Below are 24,836 nucleotides of genomic sequence, written 5' to 3'. Positions count from 1 at the left end.
TTTTTTACAGCTATACCACCACCAATTCCTGACCCCAAGAATCCGTGCGAACCATCGCCTTGTGGCAGCAACACTTTGTGTCGCTTGCGCGGTCAAAGCTACGTGTGCGAATGCATCCAGGAATACATTGGTAATCCCTACGAGGGATGCCGTCCTGAATGTGTCGGCAACTCCGAATGCCCTGCAAATCGTGCCTGCATCCGTAACAAATGTGCTGATCCGTGCCCCGGAACCTGCGGTCTAGAGGCTTTCTGCAATGTCAACAACCACATTCCTGTGTGTTCTTGCCCAACGGGTTACACGGGTAACGCCTTTGTGCAGTGCACGCGCATTGTGACACCGCCACCGCCATCAGATCCTTGCTATCCCTCGCCATGTGGACTAAACTCTGTGTGCCGTGTGCAGCGTGATCAGGCTGTCTGTGAATGTCTGCCCGGTTTCTTTGGAAATCCATTGACGCAGGGATGTCGTCCGGAGTGCACACTTAGCTCGGACTGTGCCAAGGATCGCGCCTGTGTGAACTCCAAGTGCGTGGATCCCTGTCCAGGAGTCTGCGGCTATGGCGCAACCTGCCAGACCATCAATCACAGTCCCATCTGCAGTTGCCCCGATAAGATGATCGGTAATCCGTTTGTGCAATGTGAAATGTCGCGTGAAGTGGAACCCATTGATCCTTGCCAGCCATCACCGTGTCGCAGCAATGGCATTTGTCGTGTCCATAATGGAGCTGCCACCTGCAGCTATCCCGAATGTGTGACCAATGAGGACTGCTCCAGGGATCGCGCTTGTGTTACACAGAAATGTCGCGATCCTTGCCAGAATGCCTGCGGTCTCAATGCCATTTGTCGCACTATTAATCACAAGGCTGTCTGCAGTTGTCCACCTGAATTCTATGGTTCACCGTACGCTCAGTGTGTTCGCGAAGTGGCGAAGCCACCACCGCCAAAACCGGAATGTATCACCGATTCAGAGTGCAGCAATGACAAAGCATGCATCAATCAAGTGTGTCGCAATCCTTGCGAACAATCGAATATCTGCGCCCAACAAGCACGTTGCCATGTCCAACTCCATCGCCCGCTCTGCGTCTGCAACGAAGGATATACTGGCAATGCTCTTCAACATTGCTATCTTCTAGGATGCCGTTCCGATGGCGAATGTGCGCCCACCGAGGCCTGCATCAATGAGAAGTGCGTGGATCCTTGTAGTTTCACACAATGTGGCATTGGTGCTATCTGTCGGGCCGATTTCAATCATCGCGCACGCTGCCACTGCCAAGATAATTATCGCGGAAATCCTTTGGTACGCTGCGAACGTCCTGAATGCCGTAGCGATGATGAGTGTGCATTCCACTTGGCCTGCCGCAATGAACGCTGCGAAGATCCCTGCAATTGCGGCATTGGCGCACAGTGTCGCGTCGATAACCATCGTGCTCAATGTCGCTGTCCTGCCGGCTATAGTGGAAATCCTGCCGTCCGTTGCGACTTGGTGCCTGTTCAACCCGAGGGTTGTACCATGGATGCCGAATGTCCCAGCAAACTGGCCTGCTTCAATGGCGAATGCAAGAATCCTTGTGATGTTACGCATCCTTGCGGTGTCAATGCCATCTGTGAGGTCGTTGACACTCTACCCCTGCGTACTATGATCTGTCGCTGCGAACCTGGTTATGTGGGTGATGCTGACATTGGATGTCGCAAAGGTAGGTTCTCCTGAGAATCATAGAAATACTCCTCACAAATGAGGTTGAACTGTGTTCATTTTCTTGCTTTATTGCCAAGTTTTGCTTCTCTCTCATTGCAGCCAAGTTGTAAATAGTTTTTTTAAATAATCCCTTTGATCTTCCTTATGATAATATCCCTCCTTTCAATGAGTTGCACATCACAGTAAATGCACTCGTTAACTCAAACTGCTAATTGCTGCACTTACTCCCAATTTATAGTTCCAATTTGTTATTCCGCAACTTATCTTTCTAATTTTGTTTTGTCTAGAACCCGAACGCGACCATGGTTGTGTATCGCACGATCAGTGCCAGGATACGGAGGCTTGCCGTGGAGGCAATTGTGTCAATCCCTGCTTGGATGCATCACCTTGTGCTCGTACAGCACAATGCTTGGCCCAGCAACATCGTGCCATCTGCACCTGTCCACAGGGCACTCAAGGCGATCCCTTCACTAACTGTTATCAGCCACGTAAGCTTACCCACTTTAATCGCAATTCCAACAGCCTACTAAAGCCTTTCATAACATTTACAGCGCCAATCACATCTGGATGCAAACACGACTCAGAGTGCACACCAACGACAGCTTGTATCAATCAACGTTGCCAAGATCCTTGCGCCGAGGCCAATCCATGTGCCGGTAATGCCGAATGTCGTGTCCAAAACTCTCGACCTATTTGCTTCTGTCCTTCTGGATGGGGAGGTGATCCACAAGTTCAATGCTTCAAACGTAAGTTAAACTCTTCTACAAGATTTCATTGATACGACTATGAAAATAACGTTATTCTCCCATATTCAGCTGAGTGTAAGATTAATGCGGACTGTCCTTACGATAAGGCCTGCCTCAATGAAAACTGTGTCAATCCGTGCACCCACGGTCAAGTACGTTGTGGCACCGGAGCCGAATGTCTGCCTCAGAACCACCAGGCAGTGTGCAAGTGTCCAGCTGGCACGCAGGGAAGTCCCTTCGTCGCCTGTATCACTGGACATTGCCAGTACAATGAAGATTGTGCCGATCACGAGGCATGCGATCGCTTGAATCGCGTCTGTCGACCAGTTTGCGAGCAAGACACCTGTGCCGTGAATGCCATTTGCCAGGGACGTCGCCACCAGCCGCAGTGTGAATGCCGAGCTGGCTTCCAGGGTAATCCTCTGGTACAGTGCGAGTTGCCAAAACGTGAGCCCAAACCTGAGTGTACCCAAGACGCGGAATGTCCGTCGAAACTGGCTTGCATCAATCAACGCTGCGCCGATCCTTGTGCTACGCCCCATGTATGCAGTCCACAGCAAAGCTGCGCCGTTCTAGACACATTACCATTGCGTACTATGATCTGCAAATGTCCCAGTGATACGGTATCTGATAATTCCGGCAATTGTGTACCCATCCAAGCGGTTATCGTACCTGGTGGCTGCCAACACAACGCCGAATGCGCCAGTTCAGAGGTCTGCCTCCATGGCAGTTGCCTGGATGCTTGCCGCCTGGAACGCTGCGGTGTTAATGCTCAGTGCAGTGCACGTGATCACTACGCACAATGCAGTTGTCCACCTGGATACCAAGGTAACCCACGTATCGAATGCTACACCAAGGAAATTGATCTGCCCAGAGTTCCTGGAGCCGAGTGTACACGCAATGATGACTGCCCACGTGACAAGAATTGCATTAACGAACGCTGTGTGAATCCATGTACGGCCGACGCTTGCGGCACTGGCGCCTACTGTCATGTGCAGGAACGCGCTGCCATCTGCCGCTGCCCGCCAGACTACACTGGAGATCCCCGCATACGCTGTCTACCTCGTAAGTGTTTTGAGCAATAACCTGTTTTATAGAAACATTTCTAAACAATCAAAATTGTTTCAGCTTCGGATGTCATCACCGTTGGTTGCAAGTCTAGCTCAGATTGTCCAGCCACAGAGGCGTGCATCAACGCGCAATGTATCAATCCATGCAATTGCGGACCCCATGCCGAGTGCATCGTGAAGAATCATCATCCCATCTGCTACTGTCAACCTGGATTCTCCGGTAACGCCCAGTTCGGTTGTGCTCCAATTGGCTGCCAATCGGACGATGAGTGTGCCGGCGACAAGCAATGCATAAACCGTGAATGTCTGAACCCATGTCTCGTCTCTGATCCATGTGCGCTGAATGCCGAGTGTTACGGAAGAAATCATCGGGCCAGTTGCCGCTGCCCCGTCGGACTTGAGGGTGATCCATTTGTACGTTGCCTGCGATTAGAATGCCACTCAGATTACGACTGCGCATCCAACCAGGCCTGCGTGAGCAACCAGTGTGTGAATCCCTGCGCCCAGAGCCCTTGCGCTCAGAATGCTATCTGCCAGGCGCTGCAACATCGCGCCGTTTGCCGCTGTCCCGACCAGCTGCCGCTAGGCGATCCTTATGCCTTCTGCGAACCACGTCCTGTGGAACCAATCTGTCGCAACGATGGTGATTGCCCCAGCCGATTGGCTTGCATCGATGCCAAGTGCCAGAATCCTTGCACTGAACTCTCGCCATGCGCACGCAGCGCTCACTGCAGCGTGCTCGACAGTGTCCCCGTGCGCACAATGGTCTGCGAATGTCCTGAATCTCAGGTACCAGATGCCAGCGGCGAATGTCGTCAGCTGGTGCTGCCAAGTCCACCCGGATGCGAGAGCGATCTAGACTGTGGCGATCAAGAGGCGTGCGTAAATCGCCAGTGCCGCAATCCCTGCAACTGTGGCACCAATGCCATTTGCCAGGTGCAACAGCATCGTGCCGTGTGCAGCTGCCAGGATGGATTCGAGGGTAATCCATATGCTGCTTGTCGCTCTATTGGATGCCGTGTTGATGGCGAATGTGACTCCGGCAAAGCATGCATCAATGGCAACTGTATCAATCCCTGTCTACTCAACAATCCATGTGGTCCCAATGCCGAATGCTACGTTCAATCGAGTCACGCTCAATGTCGCTGTCTCAGCGGCTATCGTGGTAATCCTTACGAACGTTGCCGCGTCATCGGTTGCAGTAGCAATAACGACTGCCCCACAGACAAGACCTGTCAGAATGAACAGTGCGTCAATCCTTGTGTCTACAACAATATCTGTGCCCCGCGTGCCGAGTGTCGTCCACAAAACCACTTGGCTGTTTGCCGTTGTCCCGCAGACTTTTTGGGTAATCCCTATGTGGACTGCCGACCACAGCCGCAACCTGTCTGCAAACTCGACACTGATTGTCCCGCCCGACTGGCCTGCATCAATGAACAATGCGTTGATCCCTGTCTAGCTTTGGAACCTTGTCAACGACCAGCGCAGTGCCAGGTGACACCAACCACTCCTGTACGAACCATGATCTGTATTTGCCCCGATGGCTACATTAGCAGCGGAAGCGGCAGCTGCAAACCGACAACTAGCATTGTCAAGGTTGGCGGCTGTATCTCGGATAGCGATTGTTCTGCAGACAAATCCTGTGTGAATGGCATTTGCCGAGATCCCTGCAACTGTGGACTGAACGCTGAGTGTCGCATCAAGGACCATAAGCCAGTATGTACTTGTCGCCAGGGCTACGAGGGTAACCCCGAGTTCGAGTGCGCAAAGATCGAGTGCAGCATCAACTCCGAATGCCCGGCCACACATACATGCCGCAATCAGCTCTGTGTGCCTGCTTGCCAAGGCGAGCAATGTGGTGCCAATGCCGAGTGCCTCGCCATCAATCATCGTGCCGTCTGTGAGTGTGCCCCAGGACATGGAGGCAATGCCCGTTTCGGTTGCACGCCACTTGGCTGTCGCACCGACGACGAATGTCCCACAGACAAGGCTTGCGTCAACGGTAAATGCGCCAATCCTTGCGAAACTACCGCCATCTGTGGCCGCGATGAAGACTGCAAGGTCTATCAGCACAGACCCCAATGCGCCTGCCCGCCCGGCACTGTGCCCGGACGTAATGGATGCGAACAGGAACGTGTGGTGCCCATTTGCATCAGTGACAGCGATTGTCCCACCCAACGAGCTTGCCTCCATGGCGAATGCATCAATCCCTGCAATGCAACCCAACCGTGCGGCGTCAATGCCGAGTGCCGTGTCCTCGACACGTTGCCTGTACGTACCATGATCTGCGAGTGTCTCGAAGGTTACACTGGCAATGCGGCCGTGCAATGCGACAAACGTTCTCTGTGTGTCATCGAGAAGGGCTTCGTGCGCGACGTGGATGGCCAGTGCGTCTGTCCACCTGGTAGCGCCCTCGACATCTATGAGTACTGCACCCCGTGCCTCGTGGAGCAAGGATATCGCATTGATGAGAGCGGACATTGTGTCTGCGCTCTGGAGCGTGGCATGGTGATTGATGAACGTGGCCGTTGTACTTGCCCCATTGAGTTGGGCTATCGTTTTACCCCTCTGGGCGAATGTCTACCCGTGGAGCAACCAGAGTGCACTACCAACGAACAGTGCGCCGACAATCGCTTCTGCAATCCAGAGACTAAGACCTGCGAAGATCCTTGCCTAACCAAGACCTGCGGCATTAATGCGTTCTGCAACGCAGTCAACCATCGTGCCCAGTGCCAATGTATCACCGGCTACACGGGTAATCCGGAACTTCACTGCAATCATACCAACTTCCGTACAGACTTCCCACGTCCAGATATGGTAGTCAGCTGTTTGGCTGATGGTGTTCAAGTGGAGATCCACATCACAGAGCCTGGTTTCAATGGCGTGCTTTATGTGAAGGGACACAGCAAAAACGAGGAGTGCCGTCGCGTCGTCAATTTGGCCGGTGAGACGGTGCCACGCACCGAAATCTTCCGCGTTAACTTCGGTAGCTGCGGTATGCAAGCCGTCAAGGATATGGCGAGCTTTGTCCTGGTTATACAGAAGCATCCCAAGTTGGTCACCTACAAGGCACAGGCCTACAACATCAAGTGTGTCTACCAGACGGGCGAAAAGAACGTCACGCTGGGCTTCAATGTCTCCATGCTGACAACTGCCGGAACTATTGCCAATACTGGACCTCCGCCAATCTGTCAGATGCGCATCATAACCAATGAGGGAGAAGAGATAAACTCTGCAGAGATTGGCGAACATTTGCGCCTGCAAGTGGACGTCGAGCCAGCCAGTAAGTATTCAGAAATATCTCATCTCATCTGGCAGCCTAACTAATCTGTTAATTCCAGCTATTTATGGTGGATTTGCTCGCTCCTGTATCGCCAAAACAATGGAGGATAACGTACAAAACGAGTATCTGGTCACTGACGAGAATGGCTGTGCCACAGACACCAGCATCTTTGGCAACTGGGAGTACAACCCCGACACAAACAGCCTGCTGGCCAGCTTCAATGCCTTCAAATTCCCCTCCAGCGATAATATACGCTTCCAGTGCAACATACGCGTTTGCTTCGGCAAATGTCAGCCAGTCAATTGTGGTGGCTACAATGCCTTTGGACGACGTCGTCGCTCCATTGCCGATAACTCCACAGATTCGACGGCGATTGCAACCAGTTCTGGAGTGGAGGGTCAATTGCGCGAAGAAATTACCATCTCATCCAATGCTATATTGACATTCGAGAAGCGCAACGGACCTGGTCTCAATGATGCCAACAGTAAGTATTTCCCCCTGGCTACAAAGTTTCCCGTGACAATTCTCTAAAATCTATTTTATTTTTCCTACAGTCAAACCGGCTGCTCAGCGCGTTGAGGATATTTGTGTATCGATGGTGGGTTTGATTATTGCTCTGGTCATAACGGCGCTGTTGGCTCTTGTCGCCGTCGCCGTTGCGGTGTCCTGCTGGCTGATGGCCTACAGAAGACGTCCCAAGACGTTGGCACCATTGCCCCACCCGCCAGAGTTCCCCAACCCCCTGTTTGCCAATCCGGACGCTGCGCCGGAACCAACACCTGACTACATTTCCTAAACACGTAATGTAACAACAAAAAACTAGAAAGAACGAACAATAACAAATGAAATACTAGCTATAATTTTAGACATTAAAACACATAAAAGATAGAAATGATATTTGAGAAGCTCGTGCAAAAAAGATACAAAATATATAACGAAATTAAATTTCGCGAAAATGAAATGCAAATGCAAGGAAAAGCAAAAGTACAGTTGTGAGCCGAAACTGTAGTCGCGCATGTATTAAGCGTTTATGAAACGCGCAAGCGCGGAATTAAAAAGAATGAATGAAGAAATGTAAAAAGCAAGAAAAACGAAAATATTGCACACCATACAATATTAATTAAATAACTTAAGAAAATAATTTTATTACTATACATTTTTGTATTAACATTTTAGTATTCCTTTTTTTCCTCACTAATATGAGAATTTTGCGTAGACCCCATAATGAAAATACTAAGTAAACTGCCAAAAGAGAAGAGAAGAGAGTAAAGTGTAAAAGACAAGATAGAAACATATGCAGCAGCTACAAAAGAATTCTCGTTCTCTAACGACAACTTCTTCATTAGTCGATTTATGATTACATATTGATAATTTGTTATATACATATATAACTATAAAGACTTCCTATAAAAGTTTAGGGTGTGGGTAGTAGCAGAACAACATCGACACTTTGTATTATAGCACACACACATTGTACACACACTACTACACTTCCTGTACACATCTAATTTAGGATCTGAGCTCGCCGATTCCAATTCCAAACTGCCTTAATTTTTCACAAATATATAGAACGAGAGACGAACAATGCACCCCGAAAAGAGTAATACTCCTTAGCAGTACGTAAAGCCCCTCTAGGGAAACGCTTAGTTCCCAGTTGCCTCAAGCAAAAAGAATATAACCAAAGGACAATATATAAACGATTGTTCTTCAAGGATTATATATCGAAAGAACAAGTTCAACTTACACACACACACACACACACATAAGAGAAACTATCACAGCCAAATGAACTTGTTTTTAGGCACTGGAAATAGTAGATCCCAAATAAAAAACAATATTTATATCAAAAATAAAAAAAAAACTGCCACTGAGGCGTCAAACAGCGCACAAGGATTAATTAAGGTTTTGTTTTAATAACGACTAATGGAGGATTTGAACTATATAACACTATAATTTTACTCCTATCTGAACTATGATTAACCCAATTATTTTTGTAGTTTTTTAGTCAATTAATATTAAATTGTTGTGATTGTTTTAAAATGCAAATGAAAAAAAGATACTTCCACTAATTAAAAACTAAACTAATAGCGCGACAAGTACGAATAAGTACTTAAAAAAAATAAAAGGTAGAATTGAAGGAAAAGAAACTAAACAACGAATCGGCGGATTTCTATCGAAACCCTTTCAATTAAACTCTTAGACTAAGCCAGAGCGCAGCTATCAACGCGTCTGAAACATAGCAGCGAAATTTTTGTTTTGGGCGCACGTTCTATAGGGGCGTGGCTGTCTTAGTCTAGAGAGGAAATGGTGAGGGAAGAAATACGCCGTTATAATTAAATTATTAAACATGAAGTTTTAAATTAATATTATTAAACATAAACAAAATGTATAGTCACTACTTTAAGCCAAATCAGAAGACAATTTCTTTATATAGTGAAAATACCATGAGAACTCGCACATACACATACACACACAATTACGGAAAGAGACCAACTGTAAATAATACACAAACCGATGGTATTTTTAGTATTTTTTGTGTATAGGTTTCTGTGTAACATTCCCCCTCTTCCCCAGCAATAGGTTCATGCCAGGCATAAAATTATTTTCTTATTACAAAACGACATAAAAAACAGAGTAAAAGTGCACAAACTAATTATTTAAACAATTTCGCTCACAATTAAAAGAAACAACTTTTATTTTTTCTTCGTAATGAAATCGATATTTAAACATTTTCCCGTAAAAAAAAACAACTAGTATTAAGTTGACGAAACTTTTTGCACTGGCAGCAAATATAAAAATGAGAAGAATTGTAAAAAGAACAATAGTTAAATTGTAATTATAAAGAATTGTATTTAAAATTAAACAAACAAAATATTATCATAATCGCTTATTGTAAACTAATAAATAATGACCGAATATAAATAAAGAAAAATAAAAAAAAACATATCCATTTTATTACTGAACTCATTAAGAACAACGTACATCAATTCACAGATAATATCAATATGATATTAATTATTGTTAATCATTTTGAATGATTCTAATCGTTAACAACTTTGTCAGCAGACTTTCACTCGATCAACATAAGTCAATCAATATAATTTAAATACTTGAAAGCGAGTTTTTAATTCGAAAACACACGATATCAAGTAAGTTCAATACAAAAGCGTAAGTATATCTCATTTGATTATCGTCTCGTCTCGTCTCGTATATTGCCCGTTTACCTTGACTTACGTCACTGCGGATCCCTTGCCCGTCTTCATTATCAATCAGCTTATCGCTGCTAAGTGATAAAAAAAAATGCACTTATCAAATATATGTATGCGCCCCCTCCTCTACCTCCATCCCGGTTCAACAAACGCTAAAACGACAACTTTCAACTCAACTACTCGGCAAATTGTAGCTTCTTCTTGTTCGTCGTACAATCAAAATTAATATGCAAGCTTTGGGGGATAAGCTGAAGCTGAAGCAGAAGCAGAAACAAACGAACCTCGCTCGCAATCTCAAAAATTATGACTTTTAAATTGTTTAAAATGTGAATATGAAATTTGTACGCGTCAACAAGAATTGTAGTCATCAAAATCACTTAAAGCAGGGTATATACAAGTCTATCAAACACCGCTGCAGTCTTTTGCTTTTGCGGTTATTCTGATTGTCGCTGACTGCTATCAGATGCCGCGACGCGCCGGAAAGCCCAAGCAAGCACACGACTAAAACCAAAACCACAAAATGCTCGCCGCTCGCAGCACAACGATCGAAAAAGAGAGCGAGAGAGAGAGAGAGAGAGAGCCAACGTGCGGCCACCGAACCGTGAGCTGCAGGCCTACGAAGCCCCCGCATCCCCCGCCTGCATTGAGCTGCCCGCAGTAGACACACAACACACAACAAGCCCCAAAAGCGACGTCAAGTGTAAACGATATTCGCAAACGTGGATCAGTTGACATTTGACAGCGCGCGTGTTTGCACGTTTCTCAGGGAGCTTTACGTAGGCTCCACGGATCTCCGACTTCTCTGCACGTTAGCTCCGCCGGCAGCTTGACGGGAGTTCATTAAAAAAAAAGCGAGCTAAACATAAACATTGAACGCGTCGCGCAATTTGTTAAGACATGTTTGACATATAAATTTCCAAAATTTAAGAAATAATATTCCATTTGATTTGGTACACGCATTGCGTATACGTCGTGTTATCTCTCTTCACCTCTGCCATGCGAGTAATTGATTTAATAATAATAATAGTCCGTGCAATGTGTTGATTAAGCTATTATACGATTGTGAATTATGATTAAAATTGGACCTGAGCCATTGTTGAATGAATAACCGACTCGGCAAATGAATGAATTCAATTCAGTTGCAATTGATTTTATTTAAAATTACAAAATGATTTAAAATTCCATTAGTAATGGGAATGAGCACGTGAAATCAAGTTTCAAATTCTATCAATGCTAAAATCTATAACAAAAACTGTTTTACTTCATTTTTTGATTGTTTTCTTTTATTAGCTGAGAAAACAAACTCAAACACAAAACCAAATAGCGAGAAAAAAGCAGCTGAGAAAAAACAAGTTCGTGCTGATTAATAACAAAATTGATTATTTTTTGTTGTTTTCGTTTCCTTTATTTTTTGTCATTTTTTTTTGCATTGAAGTTTAGCTTTTATGGATGCTAGTTTCATTAACACAAAGCGTTTCTAATATGTAAAAAGAATATAACAAAAGTTGCGTAAAAAATCGTCTTAATTGACCACAGAATATTTTCGATTCCCTAAGCAGAACTTATACATATTCAAATGCAAATATTCCTAATGGTGGATAATATTATAAAATTACAAAAAAAAAGTTGAAGTTTTACAAACAACTCGTAACTTGTCGCAGATCAGAGCTTATCTAACCGAATAATACCTCGAAATACGTGTGAATGATTCTCTTAGCTACACATTACGACGCTTAGCTCATGCTCAATGCATTGGCACAGCAAGTCGAGAAATTTACATATCACATGGCAAGCCAATGAGGCTGTTTTTATTACACCGAAGCCCCATAAAGTGCCCCATTGTGTGCAGCGTGCAATGCGAGTTACTTTTGTCAGAGCAGTCGAAAATACATCTTAGATTGTCGCAAGATGCGTATAATTAATAATTCTGAACCCACTTCAATGACCTTTGCGCTGGAGCAAAAGAGTCACTAGAGCATAACGCCATGTGCCATCTTGATCGATGTATCATCGAAACGATTATGACGTAGTTGGTGTTTGGTTTCTATCAAAACCGAACTGAGAATGTCGCAAGAGGGAATTTCACTCGAATGCCGAAAAAGCCATAAAAAACGAAAGCTAACAAAGAAATGTTAAGAGGTTGAGGTGCTTTACAAGCGAGGGGCCAAACGGGGGGGCCAACGATAAGATACAATTTTGTAACTGATGTCAAGTGAAGTGTGTGTGAGTGACTGTGATGGGAATCTGAAGTGCGAGCTAAGCAGATATGAAGAGTGTTTATCTGTCACGATGATAAAAGGTGGAAATAAAAATTAAAAAGAAATACAAAAAAAATTGGGACATGAAGCATGTGCTTGTTTATTTATATTTTTTGTTTTCTCATATAAATAAACAAAAGTAAATACTTGGCATGTGAAAAGTTTATAAATTGTGTTGCGATAAGCGAACAAAATGAAATGCAAGATTATTTCTACAATGCGACAATGAATTGTGATGAGAGTCTTCTTCACACAACAGCAGTAGCTTATGTTATTAAGTTATTACTCTGCCTCAAGCGACATTTGTACAAAAGCAACAAACAATAAAATACTCTAAAATAGAGATCAAATTCTAGAATTCAAGAGAGCTAATGCAAACTTCTCAAGTATGCAGTTGAGAATTAGGTTAATAAGTTATTAAGACAATTTGCAGAGATTTGTGGAATATTCTGGCGTAGAAATAAATTTGTTAGAGTGCTTTCAGAGATAGTTACTCTGAAAGATAATCATAAAAAAGCGAAAAACAATGAACATCTTTTTTCTCTATTTGGTTTTATTACGATTTAAAAGCTTAAGCGAGAGCACACTAACAACAACAATAACAACAACAACACTAATAATGGCATTGTGGTGTTCAAGGTTTTAAAGTGATTTAAAAATATGACAACCGCAGAGGCAACATTTACAGCAACAAGCATGATCATCATCCACAGCAACAACAACAATAACAACAACAAGTTTTATGAGTCGCCTGTAAGCGGCACTAGCTACAAATTATGAGCATTAAAATGATAAATACGTGTACAACAACAAGAAAGATGCTTTTATGATTAATCAAGCGAAATCAAAAAACAAAAACCAGCATCAGCAACTTTAACGAATTTTAGCAGCACCAAAGCGAGAGAAACCCGCGCAACAATTAGCCAAAATGGCAGATCAACCTGGCCAAGATGGAAGCAACAACAACGCTCCAATGAAAGGCGGCCAACTAGCCAAGACCGCCTCCTCACCCACTGCCCTGAATGTGGTGACCAAACGCACCACGCCCACCATCCTGTCGCCCCTGTCACGACACAGCCAACTGTCCGACAGCGGGGCAGAGAGCTGTGGCGATGGCGACGAGCAGACGCGACTCATTCGCACCTCTTCCATTCGACCCCACAAGTACATCATCATACCTGCCACGCCCGGTTCACCGACAACGTCTACAAGCGGAGCTTCAGCACCTCAGCTGCCCTTTCGTCAGACCAACTCGACGACATCGCTTGTGGCCATGGCAGCAGCCTTGCAGAAACAACAGACGCCCCGCCAGACATCAGTGAAGTCGCGTCCCAACTCGGATGTCATCCAACCCGGACAGCTGCAGCATTTGCATGTGCCACAGCCGCCACAGCCGGCAACGTCGACTTCAACGGTCACCTTTACCATTGACGATTGCGATGCCGAGACAACGATGGCTCCACCTCCGGCAGCTCATTTAACGCCCGCTACTTTGACGTGCACCACGACCACGACAATGGCTGGACACGAGGTTGTCTCCCCGCTCAGCTACGATGTGCGCTCCCGCCTGGGCAGCCATCACAGCAGTATGCGCTCCATTGTCTCAGGTAAGTTGCATCGCAATTTTGCTTGAATCAATAAAGATTCGTCGTCGTTTGTAGCTTATCTGCCTGGCATGAGCGACAGCAGCTGCAATCTCGCGGGCAGCTCGGCCGCAAACTGCGGACTTCAGCCGCCGAATGCGATGTACATGCAACCACAGTCCTCACTCAGCGGCAGTTCCTATCACTTTCACGATTTGGCCGGTGGCAATCAGATCTACTCGGATGTCACATCTGTGCGCTCGCTTGCCTCCATTGGCATTGGCTCGACGGATGGGCGAAAGCTGGTCATCAGACGAGTGCCAACCACGGCAAACGAGTTGTTCGACATGGTGAATCCGCAAACACCGCCGTAAGTAGACAACTAATTGCTTTTGTGTGTCTCCAAGTCTTGATCCCCCCCATCATTCCCCCTCCGATAATTCCGAATCGTTTTTAAACCAATTTGATGCCCATTTATTCCATTAGCGTATTTAAAACACGCCCCTTTGCCAATCACATCAAACACTAACTATAATATTTATCGCAAATTTTGGCACCAGAAAAGCAAAGCAAATGTTATCACACCTATTTAATAGCAAACATACGATTTTAACACCATCTGCGTGTGGTTCGATCGCAAAAGTTGTGCTTGGGGGGCCACATGATGTCCCACCTCCTCCCAAAGTGTTGACACGAAACGTGAATAGCTACAGATCGTTGCTTGAAACGGATCGCATCAAATGCGCTATTTTTAAGCAGTGTTCCTTAACGAGATCAATAGCAGATCAACATAAGTAGACTGACTCTATTGACTCTACCAATTCACGCTCTACTCTCAAATAGTTCGTTCAAATCGTAAGATTAGTCCCAAGCTCTAAGCCCGATCCGACAGTCAGTAAGGTGGCGACCTACGAACGGTGCAGTTCTTCCCCAGTTGTTCGAATCCTTTTCTCAAGCAAGTTTGTAAAACATTCCGGATAGTGATCAGTGTAAAGAGTAATGGACGCATGGATAACGTGAAACAAGTTTGAATTTATTATTATACATGGACAGATTCTCGCATATAGCCTGAATTATATCACCGAGAATACATTATAATAATAATACGAAATGCCCTGTCGCAACGACCTGGATGCGCAATCCTCGAAGCATTCCGAGCAATCCTATTACCCAATCAGCCGTGTGGCCAAAGTGTAAGTTAATGCTCCTCCTTACATAATATGGATGCAATCGAGTCAATTCAAAGTTAATAGCTTTCAATTTAAAGTAATGTACCCTATTATGATAAACTGTGTTGGTTTTGTTCATTAGCGAAACGGCGCTGATTGAATATTAACGTTTATTTAATGGGCATGTGGACCAAATGAATTTGCGCTAAAAATTCATTGAATGTTGTCTATATATAGAGCGAGGCATAGGCTAACAATGAGGCACGTGCCATTGAGGACTACAACTATTTAATAGTTGACAACTATTATTTATGTTTAATATTATTTGATATTTTCAACAACGAATGAAGATAACTGAATGACAACTTAATTGTGGAATTAAATACGGCAACTAGTTTAACTTTATTCAATATCATTTAATATTTTCAGCAAGAAATGAAGACAATTGTCTCACAACTTTGTTTTAGTATAAAGAGAATTCTATATATGCATATCGTACAATTTATAACGTAACTCTTACTGTAAAGTGTCTTATCAATACTATTCGAATGACTGAGAATATCGTAAGCTTTGTTACTGCTGCCTTAACTTTACAGTTTACGTAATTCAATTTATAGCTTCGCCTGCCAAGCTAACACCTCATTAAACTGGCCAGCCCTCCAATCTAAACAAACACCCCCAATCTCAGAGATCATTTGAGTCAACAATGCAATGGCATTTGACACCTCCCCCATTGTTGTTGCATCTGGTTTTTTGGTCCGTGGTTGGTGTCTGCCATGTGGATTACTACAATTAAACTATTTGACGCACCAGCAATGTTTGTTGGGGGATCGCTTCAGGGCGATGGTCATGCAATCTGATTGCCCCCCTCGAGTGTTGACAGCAATTAGATGCGCCTGGTTGCCCGACTATAGTACAAATGACAATGAATACATACTGTATAACTAACCATATACAAATATATACATATGTTTCGATCCACAGGCCACTGGGCATCGATGACGATGACAGTTACATGGACATGTCCGACGAGGCGGCCCATTTGAAGCCGCGCCAACAACATTGGGCCAACAAAATGCAGTTCGTCTTGGCCTGCATTGGCTACTCGGTTGGCCTGGGCAATGTCTGGCGATTTCCCTACATGTGCTACAAAAGTGGTGGGGGTAAGTCTCAGAGCAAACATAAAAGCAACTAACTATAGATATAAATCTTAACGGAAATGCCAGAAGATGAGAGCGAAGTGAAACTAGGTTTCGGCAAATACTTTTGATTCCATGCGACATGGAAAATTCGCGCTTTATGCGACATTTCCGCTGTAAACGCGGACAAAAGTCATAAATTAAAATTTGTTTAAGCTCAGCGCAAAAGTATAAAAAAAACAACGACAAAAATAAAGCGGTCACTGTCATCTCAATAGTTTCTCTACTCCGATCTCTCCTCCCTGTGATCACACGCAAGCCACTTGACGATCTGCGTCCATCTTCGTTTACACAGTTCTCGCTCTTTGTCTTATATTCTCTATAAAAACATAGAGAGAATCGACGAGAAGAGACATCCATCTCATTTACATTTACAGCCGAAACAACTGACGACTAGAGCGAACTGCCTTACACAATTTGCAATTGTTGTTTGATGTTAAATATTTATAATTAATTTAATTTGTGTATTTAGCTGTTGTCATTTGAGTCTCCATCTCATTACCACGATAACTATCTCTATATAAATTTCGTTTCACAGGTGTGTTTCTAGTACCTTATTGCATAATACTCTTCATATGCAGCATACCTTTGCTGTTCATGGAGCTGTCGGTCGGACAATACACGGGCCGAGGCCCCATCGGTGCACTGGGTCAACTCTGTCCCCTTTTCAAGGGTAAGTTCACGAGCTATCAAGGCAAAGATTCGAAATAAGTTAGTCACGAAACCTAATTTCGTGGAAAGACAGTTCGATAAGATAAATACATTATGTTATGCATTTAAAATAAAGTTGCGATACTAACAAGTTGATAAAAAGAAAAGGCGTGTTACACAATGCAAGACAATGGGGCGTATGTGTAATTCCTATCACTTCTTTTATTTACAACTATAAGTAGCTCTAATGATGAATGACTAGAATGTTCATCCTCATCAGTATTCTTCAGTATGCTTATCAACTCAAAGCCCCAAAGATACTTTACCCCTATCTTAGAATGACATGTGAGACATTGAGTTGATGCCTCGTAAAGACCTTTCACAGTTTGAACATGATGAATTACTAGAAAAGAAGTGACAGACATGTCCACAAGTAATCTAATAAAGCTCTATCATAACTTCAAAAGCTACACATCATAATTTAATAATTTAAAATGTTATTATCTGTGATTTGATTTGACATTCTCGGACTGATAGTTGTTGGCTCTATTTAGTATTCTCTTCCCCTATTAATCTAGAGCTCGCAATTCATTACGTCATCTTGTGCGTCACAATGACACGCTTTGAGTAACTAAAATTAGAAGTGTTCTTTTGAAATTATAAAACAAAACGACTCAAACAATATGAGGATTACCCATGGGGCATGACAAATATAGGTGTTGCTTTGCAAAGTTCATTGCCAAGGTCTCTGATCATAGTTAGTGTACTGGGTAAATATTTAGTCAACCGAATGTTCGTGTTTCAGTTTACATACAAAAGTCACAAAAGACGCCGAAAACAGACCCTCAACAAGTAAATGAGAATAGTAAACAATAAAATACTCTATATTCAGTCATTATATAGGCTAAATCAATAATTTAGTATTCCGAAATCATAAGAAAAAGCCAAACTTGAATAGAATATATTTACTGAATTTAACCAATTATATGTTTGATGTGATTTTACTAACTATCTAGCTATTCAGCTGTTTACTAAGTATACAAATCTTACATTAATCTTGAGAGACTTGCAGTTGAACTCCAGCAAGTGTAATTCACATGTGTAGAAAACAAGAATGAGGCAGAGCGAGATATGAAATGCTAATTAGTTAGTATCATTGTTGTCGAGTATGGCGTGCTAATGTGAATAAGCGAAACGGAAATGTTTTGAGCGATTTACGTACGCGTCTCTCATCTATATGCGAGACCCTCAAAAGTACACCCCGCATCCCCTCCAAGCATCTCGTTAACTTCCCTCTACATAGTTGCAATCGTAAATCTTAAAAGCAACATTATTTTGACATATTTGCAAATCGATTAATTATTGGCATAGTTTTTGATCCCGCCCACAAAAATTGCTTTGTTTACGCCCACGCCTACGCCTAAACCTCTAAACCAAACTGCAGCTGAAAGCAAACTAATAAATATTAATGGACGAAATGTTACTATTTAGCCAAGTTGCAAGTGTCAATTGACTTCCAGCGACACGCAGCCAATTAAAATTATGCAGATGAGTGCAAGTCCGTCTAGACATGTGATTCAACCGAAGAACCAGTCTGATTTATAAGCATAAACGACCCGATTAGGCTAATTTAGTTCGCAACTAAACCCAACGAAAAGTGCAACAATACAATTGCACTTAGAGATAAGCAAGGAAAAATCCACAAAGCTACAGAAAAAAATCTCCAAGAATTCCAGATTTGTAGGTAGATTTGTACTTTAAAGTTTTTCCTAATGAATCTCCAAACATTTCATTATATCGGAGAAAAGGATTGAAATAAATTGTATGTGTCTGTAGTTTATGATAAATTGTGAAATATGTATATATATGTTAAATATAAATTGGTGGTCTCCTATTTCAAGATAGATATTGCTGAAAAATAAATCATAAGCTAGGAAAATGTTTGCATTCATATAAATGACATTTCCAATGGATAAAAATGGTTAAAATCAATTCAATTCAAGGATTAAGTTTTAAATCAAATATTCATAAAAATATGGCAGTATAAGAAAAATAATAATAATATAAATTCCCTTTTAATATAATTGAATAATTTGTGATCAAGAATCATAAAAGTAATCAAAAGCTATGCACTCACCACAATTTTATATTCAGGAGCTGGACTGGCGAGTGTGGTTGTCTCCTTTCTCATGTCCACCTACTATAGCGTCATAATAGGTTATTCAATTTATTACTTTTTCACTTCCTTCAAAACACAAATGCCGTGGATCGACTGCAGCAACAGGTAACTACACTCTCACTTCAAAAAAAGCACTTACACTTAAAAAAAACACTCACTTCATTAAAAAAATAAAAACAACTCACTCTCACTTATAAAAAAAGAAAAAAAAATCACTTTTATTAAAAAAAAATTTAAAATAAAATAGAATCACTCAAAAAGAACATTCCCACTTAAAAAAACACTCTCACTTAAAAAAAAACACTCTCACTTAAAAAAAAATAAAATAAAAATCACTCTCATTTAAAAAAAAAAAAGATTAAAAAAAAACAAAAAAAAACACTCTCATTTAAAAAAAAAACACTCACTTGAAAAAAAACACTCTCACATAAAAAAAAAACACTCACTTAAAACACTCACTTAAAAAAAAACACTCACTTTAAAAAAAAAAGCACTAACCACTGGCAAATCCTTTTGCAGATGGAACACTCCCGATTGTTGGGTGCCACAGCGTAAGGAGAATGTCACCGCGCCGAACACGTCCCGCACGCCGTCGGAGGAGTTCTTTGAGTAGGCCCAAGACTCTCTTTTTACAGATCTCCGAATAGAATAACGAATTGTCTCGCTTGCAGAAACAAAGTGCTGCAGATCAGTCCGGGATTGGAGTACCCGGGCATGATGCGCTGGGAGCTCTTCGCCTGCCTTGTGTGCGCCTGGCTGATGGTGTACTTTGCCACCTGGAAGTCCATCAAATCTTCCGCCAAGGTGCGCTACTTTACAGCCACGTTCCCCTTTGTGCTCATCATCATTCTAATGTTCCGAGCTGTGACGTTGGAGGGTGCCGACGAGGGATTGCGTTTCTTCTTCCAGCCCAAATGGTCGGAGCTTGGAAATGCAAACGTTTGGATTAATGCCGCTTCACAGAACTTTAATTCGCTGGGCATTACGTTCGGGTCGATGATCTCGTTTGCCAGCTACAACAAGTACAACAACAATATACTACGGGACACAGTTGCTGTAAGCGTTGTCAATATGCTGACCAGTCTGCTGGTGGGCATCTTTGCCTTCTCTACACTAGGGAATCTCGCCCTGGAGCAGAACACCAATGTACGCGACGTCATTGGCGATGGTCCTGGCATGATATTTGTAGTGTATCCGCAGGCCATGGCCAAGATGCCGTACGCTCAACTCTGGGCCGTGATGTTCTTCTTTATGCTTCTCTGCCTTGGCCTCAACTCGCAGTTTGCCATAGTCGAGGTGGTGGTCACATCCATACAAGATGGCTTCCCACGCTGGATTAAGCGACACTTGGGCTATCATGAGATTGTTGTGCTTTTTGTGTGCGTCATCTCGTGTTTGTTTGGCCTACCGAACATCATACAGGGCGGCATCTACTACTTCCAGCTAATGGATCACTATGCTGCCTCAGTGACGATAATGTTTCTGGCCTTCTGTCAGATGATTGCCATAGCCTGGTTCTACGGCACCGGGCGACTCTCAAAGAACGTGAAGCAAATGACCGGCAAGGCGCCATCCTTCTACTTGAAGTCCTGCTGGCTTGTGCTGGGACCTAGCCTGCTCTTCGTATGTTTCCACCGAAGAGTTGCTAAGAAGATATTACAATAGATTTTTTCGTAGGCCATTTGGGTGCTGAGTCTGGTGAACTATAAGGAGCCAACATATCACAATGGACGCTACACCTATCCGGACTGGGCCTACGGCATCGGCTGGATGTTTGCCTCTTTGTCGCTGATCTGCATACCCGGCTATGCGATCATCAACTTTATGCGTGCCGATGGCAGCAACTTCTGGGAGGTGAGAAGTCTGAGATCGAACTGCAAATAGATCACGGCTAATCCAAATCCTCTTGCTTTCTTGTTCCACAGCGCATCAAGGTTACGCTGCGTCCCAACATCTACGAATGCAAAATATGCGGCGAACATCATTGCGAACACGACTATCCGGAGCAAGAACAATATATGCTGGCACAGGAGCTGAACAACGTGTACAAGTCGACCATGCAGAAGCCTGGCTACAATGCGATGCTTGCCTCGCATGCAGCGCCACATGGAGGACTCCATACGGAATACACATATCATTCGAAGGCGGAGCATGCAGCGCATCCAGCGACAGATCAACACAGTGTTAAGTAGAGCTGCCACGATGGGGAGACGCGTCATGTTTCCTGTTCAATTGTTAATTCAATTTCTGAGTATTGCTTAAATCTAATTTTTCGTTTTAAATTGCAAACAATAAACGCAATCATAATTTATATGTATTTTATATATTTTCGTTCTTTGGTGAGAATGTAAATGGGACTTGTGATTAATGAGCTTTGAATGAAACTTATCAACCCATCAATTTGGGGACATGAATTACATTTACAATTATTTATTTCTTAATTATATTCGCTATGCTTGGCTTACCATTCTTAAAAACACATTAAAGCTCATTGCATCTTACCAAGATGATTTGCAATTAATACTTAATCGCCCATAACTCACAAAAGACATCGAAATCACCTCAAAGCTTTAAGCGATCAACACAATTTCGCTTAAAACTCTTAGACATTTAATGGGACAACACATGAAAACTTAAGGCGAGCTCTATTGTATCCATGTCATACAACAGAAGTCGCTTTAAGCCATCAACACAGCCGATAGTTAGTTTTAATGTAATTACCTTTTACAATAAAATTAACTTGCAGCATTTTGTAAATAAAATCCGTGAACGCTAACCTGTTTTTAACTCAGCTAACTGCAATCATCGCTTTGGCTTCTAAAGATTCTGAACGTATTGGTACAGCGTATCAAACTCATCAAATTTGGGAACAGCATTAAAGTAGCGAGGGGTCTTGCAGTATTCTGCATAAATACGTTGACTTTCCTCAGACACAGTGGGCGGCTCCACGCTGAGATACGAATCGGTTCCATAGTCACTAAGCGGACGCAATGTGACGCCACGCATCATGAGGGCAATCTCTTGTTCTCGTTGCGCAACTGCTGTCTGATTGGGGTACACGCCTACGCTTGACAGTTTGTCAATCTTCACATATTTCTTGTAGATGGACATGTTTTGCTTCGAGGGTGCGCTGATGGTGCACCCATAAACCTGTTCCATGGATGGCAGCATAGATGCGAGCGTAAAAGGTGCTGGTTCAGCGGTTTCCGTTTGCTTGGCCTCCTTCTCGGCAAAACTTGCGCTAAGTTCCTCATCGCTGGAGCTATCCTCGCCCTCACTGGAGCTAGACGAGTTGCTGTTCATTGATCCCGTGGAGCTTTGACCAGTCATTGATGGATTCTGTCTTGCCTTGCGAGATGGTTGTATTTGCCTCTGGAATGGGCTGTAGTTTGTGCGGTATGTGGGCATATAACGCGTAGCCAGTTGGCTAATTTCAAACTCGATGTGTTCGCTCAAGTCTGTCCACTTGAAGGACTGATGATAATTGGAGTAAGCGTCAATCATCTCCAGGCTATTGCTATGCACTCTTATAAGCTCCTTGACCAGCTTGTTGGCATCCGCACAAGGATAAGGCAAACACTCGCGCACTTTGTGACGCACCCAATCCGTAATTGGAGCTTTCGATGTACTGGGCACAAATGCATTATGCATATAGTAGTCGGTTTGCAACTCCCAAATGGGCTGATTCACTGCAAAGTAAAAGCAGAACTATTTTAGAATTATGACAAAAAAAAAGGAGAATTATACGAAATTCTTACGCTTCGTAATGCTTGGCTTGTAGAGACCAAGGAACAAATTGATGCTCTGCTGTTTTTCCGTGTCACTGAACGTGTTGCTATAATAACGGCTCAGCGTCTGCATTACATCGTTGCCCTGTGAGGCCCAGGCAGCTGTTTTACGATACGTCTTGATGCGATGCACCAACTGTGAGCCACCATACTGCAATGCCAAGGTGTCGCCATGCTCCTCGTACAAATGCTCCAGCATTGTCACGCAATCAGAGTCGAATTCAAGTTTAGGTGTCTTTAGAAAACCCAGGCGCTCCAGCTGATGTCCCAGTGCGCACTTCCCAATGGCAAACTGAGCTGAATTAGTGCGATCCAAGCAATCCACGCAATTCGTACGCACAATGCCTGTCTGGAAGCTGAGTTCACTGCCGCGATGCGCCTTGTAGAACATGTTAGTCATCTGAATAATGCTCTCAGCAATCACGGCCAGATGTTCCATTACATTTCCACCACTTAAGCGACTCTGACGCGCCATATCAAAGTGTATATGCTTCATGCGATGCTGCGGCGGCAAGAATTGATTCAGATACTTAATGCTGTTCTCCAGTTCCTTGGAAATTATGGATTCATGCTTGCGCCGCTCGCGTTTCTTCACCAGATTCAACATAATCAACGGAGCGCCATAATGGAAGAGCAAACGCTCAAAATGTCGTGACGGCGTCTGAGCATAAGGATCCGATATATCCAGCTGTATGGGCGGCTTTGGCACCATCTTGCTTATATCCTGCGACCAATGCGATGGAATCGAGCCGCGCATTTGCGTGAAAGCACACAAACGCTGGCCATCGCTGACGATTTGCTCCGTTTCAACCTCGTTGGCCACATCGCCCTAGAATTGAAATCAATTGTTAAATGGATAGCACATAAATATCAAACATATTCTAACCTGGAAATTAGCGCCGCGCTTCAAGAAGCGTGTGCCAGCAAAGCGAGTGCTACGCCTTGCAATGAGGCAAACATTGACATGCCGGCCAAAGATGCTGATGCACGATTGACTCACATAGCCATGTGTTACCTCCAGCAACCAATCCTTCAGCATAATGCCTTCCATGGCCTGCAGTAGATAAGCATTCCAAACGAAACGTTTGCGTGAATCACTACGAAATGCGTAATCAACACGCTCGTGAGTGCGCTCGACATTGTTGGTCAGCGTATTCCAGTCGGGCAGCGGTTCATCGCAATCCAAATTCACTTGAGCGCCTACATAACGCGGCGCTGATTCATTGTACTGCAGTGTGCGAGTCAAATCGTAAGAGTACGAGAAATAGAAATTGCTGCGCAAATCTATATTCTGAAACATGCGTTTGTAACGCTCCTCATGTGGATGCGGAGGTCGTTGAGAGGTCACCTCGTTGACGCGCACCATCACCGTATCCTTGATGGTATAAACCAGGTGCATGCCAATGTGTGCACAACATTTTCGCTTCGTTACCAGTATCAAATAGTAACCTTCGAGGAAGCGCACGAAACCTAGGACGCCGTAAGCCGAAGTGACTTTGGGCGAACCTGTTAGTGAGGACACAAACCGGCGTATTTCCACACTATTGAATTCGTTGGCGTTCTCTTCAATGCTCAAACGATTGAGCGCCAAGCGATCGATGGTGAGCAAGCGAAAACGCGTCTCGCGATTGTTGCTGCCCACCAAATATAAGCGCTAACAAGCAAAATACGGAATTCTATCAAATTGTGGCAAAATATTGGTGGCAAACGACTTACCGAACGTGTCTCATATAGCACAACTTTTTGTATCGAACTTATAAGCGGATTAAATATGATATTTGGATTATCATTATTCATTTTTACGCGTACGCTCAACGCCAACAACAATGGGCTGGAAATAACTATCGAAACATCGATATACCGATGTATAACGCACTATTTTTAAATAATCTTTTATTAGCACTTGTTTTGCAACACCGATTAGTTGCAAAACTTATTAAAAACTTAACGCACATTTCACTCTAGTTTTTTCTGGGCGGATATCCTTTTTGCATAGGGGCGCC

General features: G+C 43.6%; 3 protein-coding genes across 22 annotated transcripts in view; 2 read left to right on the top strand and 1 right to left on the bottom strand.

The window, feature by feature from the left end:
* The window catches only part of LOC117565809 (uncharacterized), a 113,079-nt gene extending 103,351 nt beyond the window's left edge, over positions 1-9,728 (top strand). For all 18 annotated transcript variants that reach the window (XM_034245098.2, XM_052002662.1, XM_052002660.1 and 15 more), the window contains 7 exons: positions 11-1,696; positions 1,986-2,186; positions 2,250-2,444; positions 2,514-3,509; positions 3,573-6,797; positions 6,856-7,281; positions 7,352-9,728. In XM_034245098.2, coding sequence (XP_034100989.2) covers positions 11-1,696; positions 1,986-2,186; positions 2,250-2,444; positions 2,514-3,509; positions 3,573-6,797; positions 6,856-7,281; positions 7,352-7,593 — 6,971 coding nt within the window. In that variant the 3' untranslated portion in view covers positions 7,594-9,728. The remainder of the gene's footprint in view (positions 1-10; positions 1,697-1,985; positions 2,187-2,249; positions 2,445-2,513; positions 3,510-3,572; positions 6,798-6,855; positions 7,282-7,351) is intronic.
* A 1,013-nt stretch (positions 9,729-10,741) lies between these two features.
* Positions 10,742-21,362, top strand: LOC117565810 (sodium- and chloride-dependent GABA transporter ine). Of its 2 annotated transcripts, XM_034245100.2 has the most exons (10): positions 10,742-11,008; positions 12,904-13,871; positions 13,926-14,217; positions 16,001-16,179; positions 16,754-16,888; positions 19,021-19,150; positions 19,565-19,654; positions 19,717-20,668; positions 20,723-20,899; positions 20,971-21,362. In XM_034245100.2, the coding sequence occupies exons 2-10, from the start codon at positions 13,193-13,195 to the stop codon at positions 21,235-21,237; spliced, it is 2,901 nt and encodes a 966-aa protein (XP_034100991.1). In that variant the 5' UTR covers positions 10,742-11,008; positions 12,904-13,192; the 3' UTR covers positions 21,238-21,362. The 2 variants fall into 2 exon arrangements, with proteins under 2 accessions (XP_034100991.1, XP_034100994.1); XM_034245103.2 differs by lacking the exons at positions 10,742-11,008; positions 12,904-13,871; positions 13,926-14,217 and adding an exon at positions 14,746-15,040.
* On the bottom strand, positions 21,184-24,759 carry LOC117565811 (polyphosphoinositide phosphatase). Of its 2 annotated transcripts, XM_052002029.1 has the most exons (5): positions 24,550-24,759; positions 23,720-24,487; positions 22,804-23,662; positions 21,823-22,734; positions 21,184-21,269 (listed from the first exon to the last, which is right to left on the bottom strand). In XM_052002029.1, the coding sequence occupies exons 1-4, from the start codon at positions 24,628-24,630 to the stop codon at positions 21,863-21,865; spliced, it is 2,580 nt and encodes an 859-aa protein (XP_051857989.1). In that variant the 5' UTR covers positions 24,631-24,759; the 3' UTR covers positions 21,184-21,269; positions 21,823-21,862. The 2 variants fall into 2 exon arrangements, with proteins under 2 accessions (XP_051857989.1, XP_034100995.1); XM_034245104.2 differs by lacking the exon at positions 21,184-21,269 and having other exon boundaries at positions 21,353-22,734.
* Between the last annotated feature and the right edge of the window lie 77 nt (positions 24,760-24,836).

Source organism: Drosophila albomicans, chromosome 2L (genome assembly GCF_009650485.2).
Source record: "Drosophila albomicans strain 15112-1751.03 chromosome 2L, ASM965048v2, whole genome shotgun sequence".
In the NCBI taxonomy this organism is placed as follows: domain Eukaryota; kingdom Metazoa; phylum Arthropoda; class Insecta; order Diptera; family Drosophilidae; genus Drosophila; species Drosophila albomicans.
The sequence above is the reverse complement of the archived record's forward strand: the minus strand, read 5'-3'. Positions and strand labels throughout refer to the sequence as shown.

Excerpts from the sequence above, each read along its gene's own strand:
- LOC117565810 (XM_034245100.2), top strand. The coding sequence starts at position 13,193 with ATGGCAGATCAACCTGGCCAAGATGGAAGCAACAACAACGCTCCAATG. Across the intron at positions 14,218-16,000 it reads GTGAATCCGCAAACACCGCC|GCCACTGGGCATCGATGACG; the intron begins GTAAGTAGACAA and ends TTCGATCCACAG. Across the intron at positions 20,669-20,722 it reads TGGGACCTAGCCTGCTCTTC|GCCATTTGGGTGCTGAGTCT; the intron begins GTATGTTTCCAC and ends ATTTTTTCGTAG.
- LOC117565811 (XM_052002029.1), bottom strand. The coding sequence starts at position 24,630 with ATGAATAATGATAATCCAAATATCATATTTAATCCGCTTATAAGTTCG. Across the intron at positions 23,663-23,719 it reads AGCGCGGCGCTAATTTCCAG|GGCGATGTGGCCAACGAGGT; the intron begins GTTAGAATATGT and ends TTTCAATTCTAG. Across the intron at positions 22,735-22,803 it reads CAAGCCAAGCATTACGAAGC|TGAATCAGCCCATTTGGGAG; the intron begins GTAAGAATTTCG and ends TTTACTTTGCAG.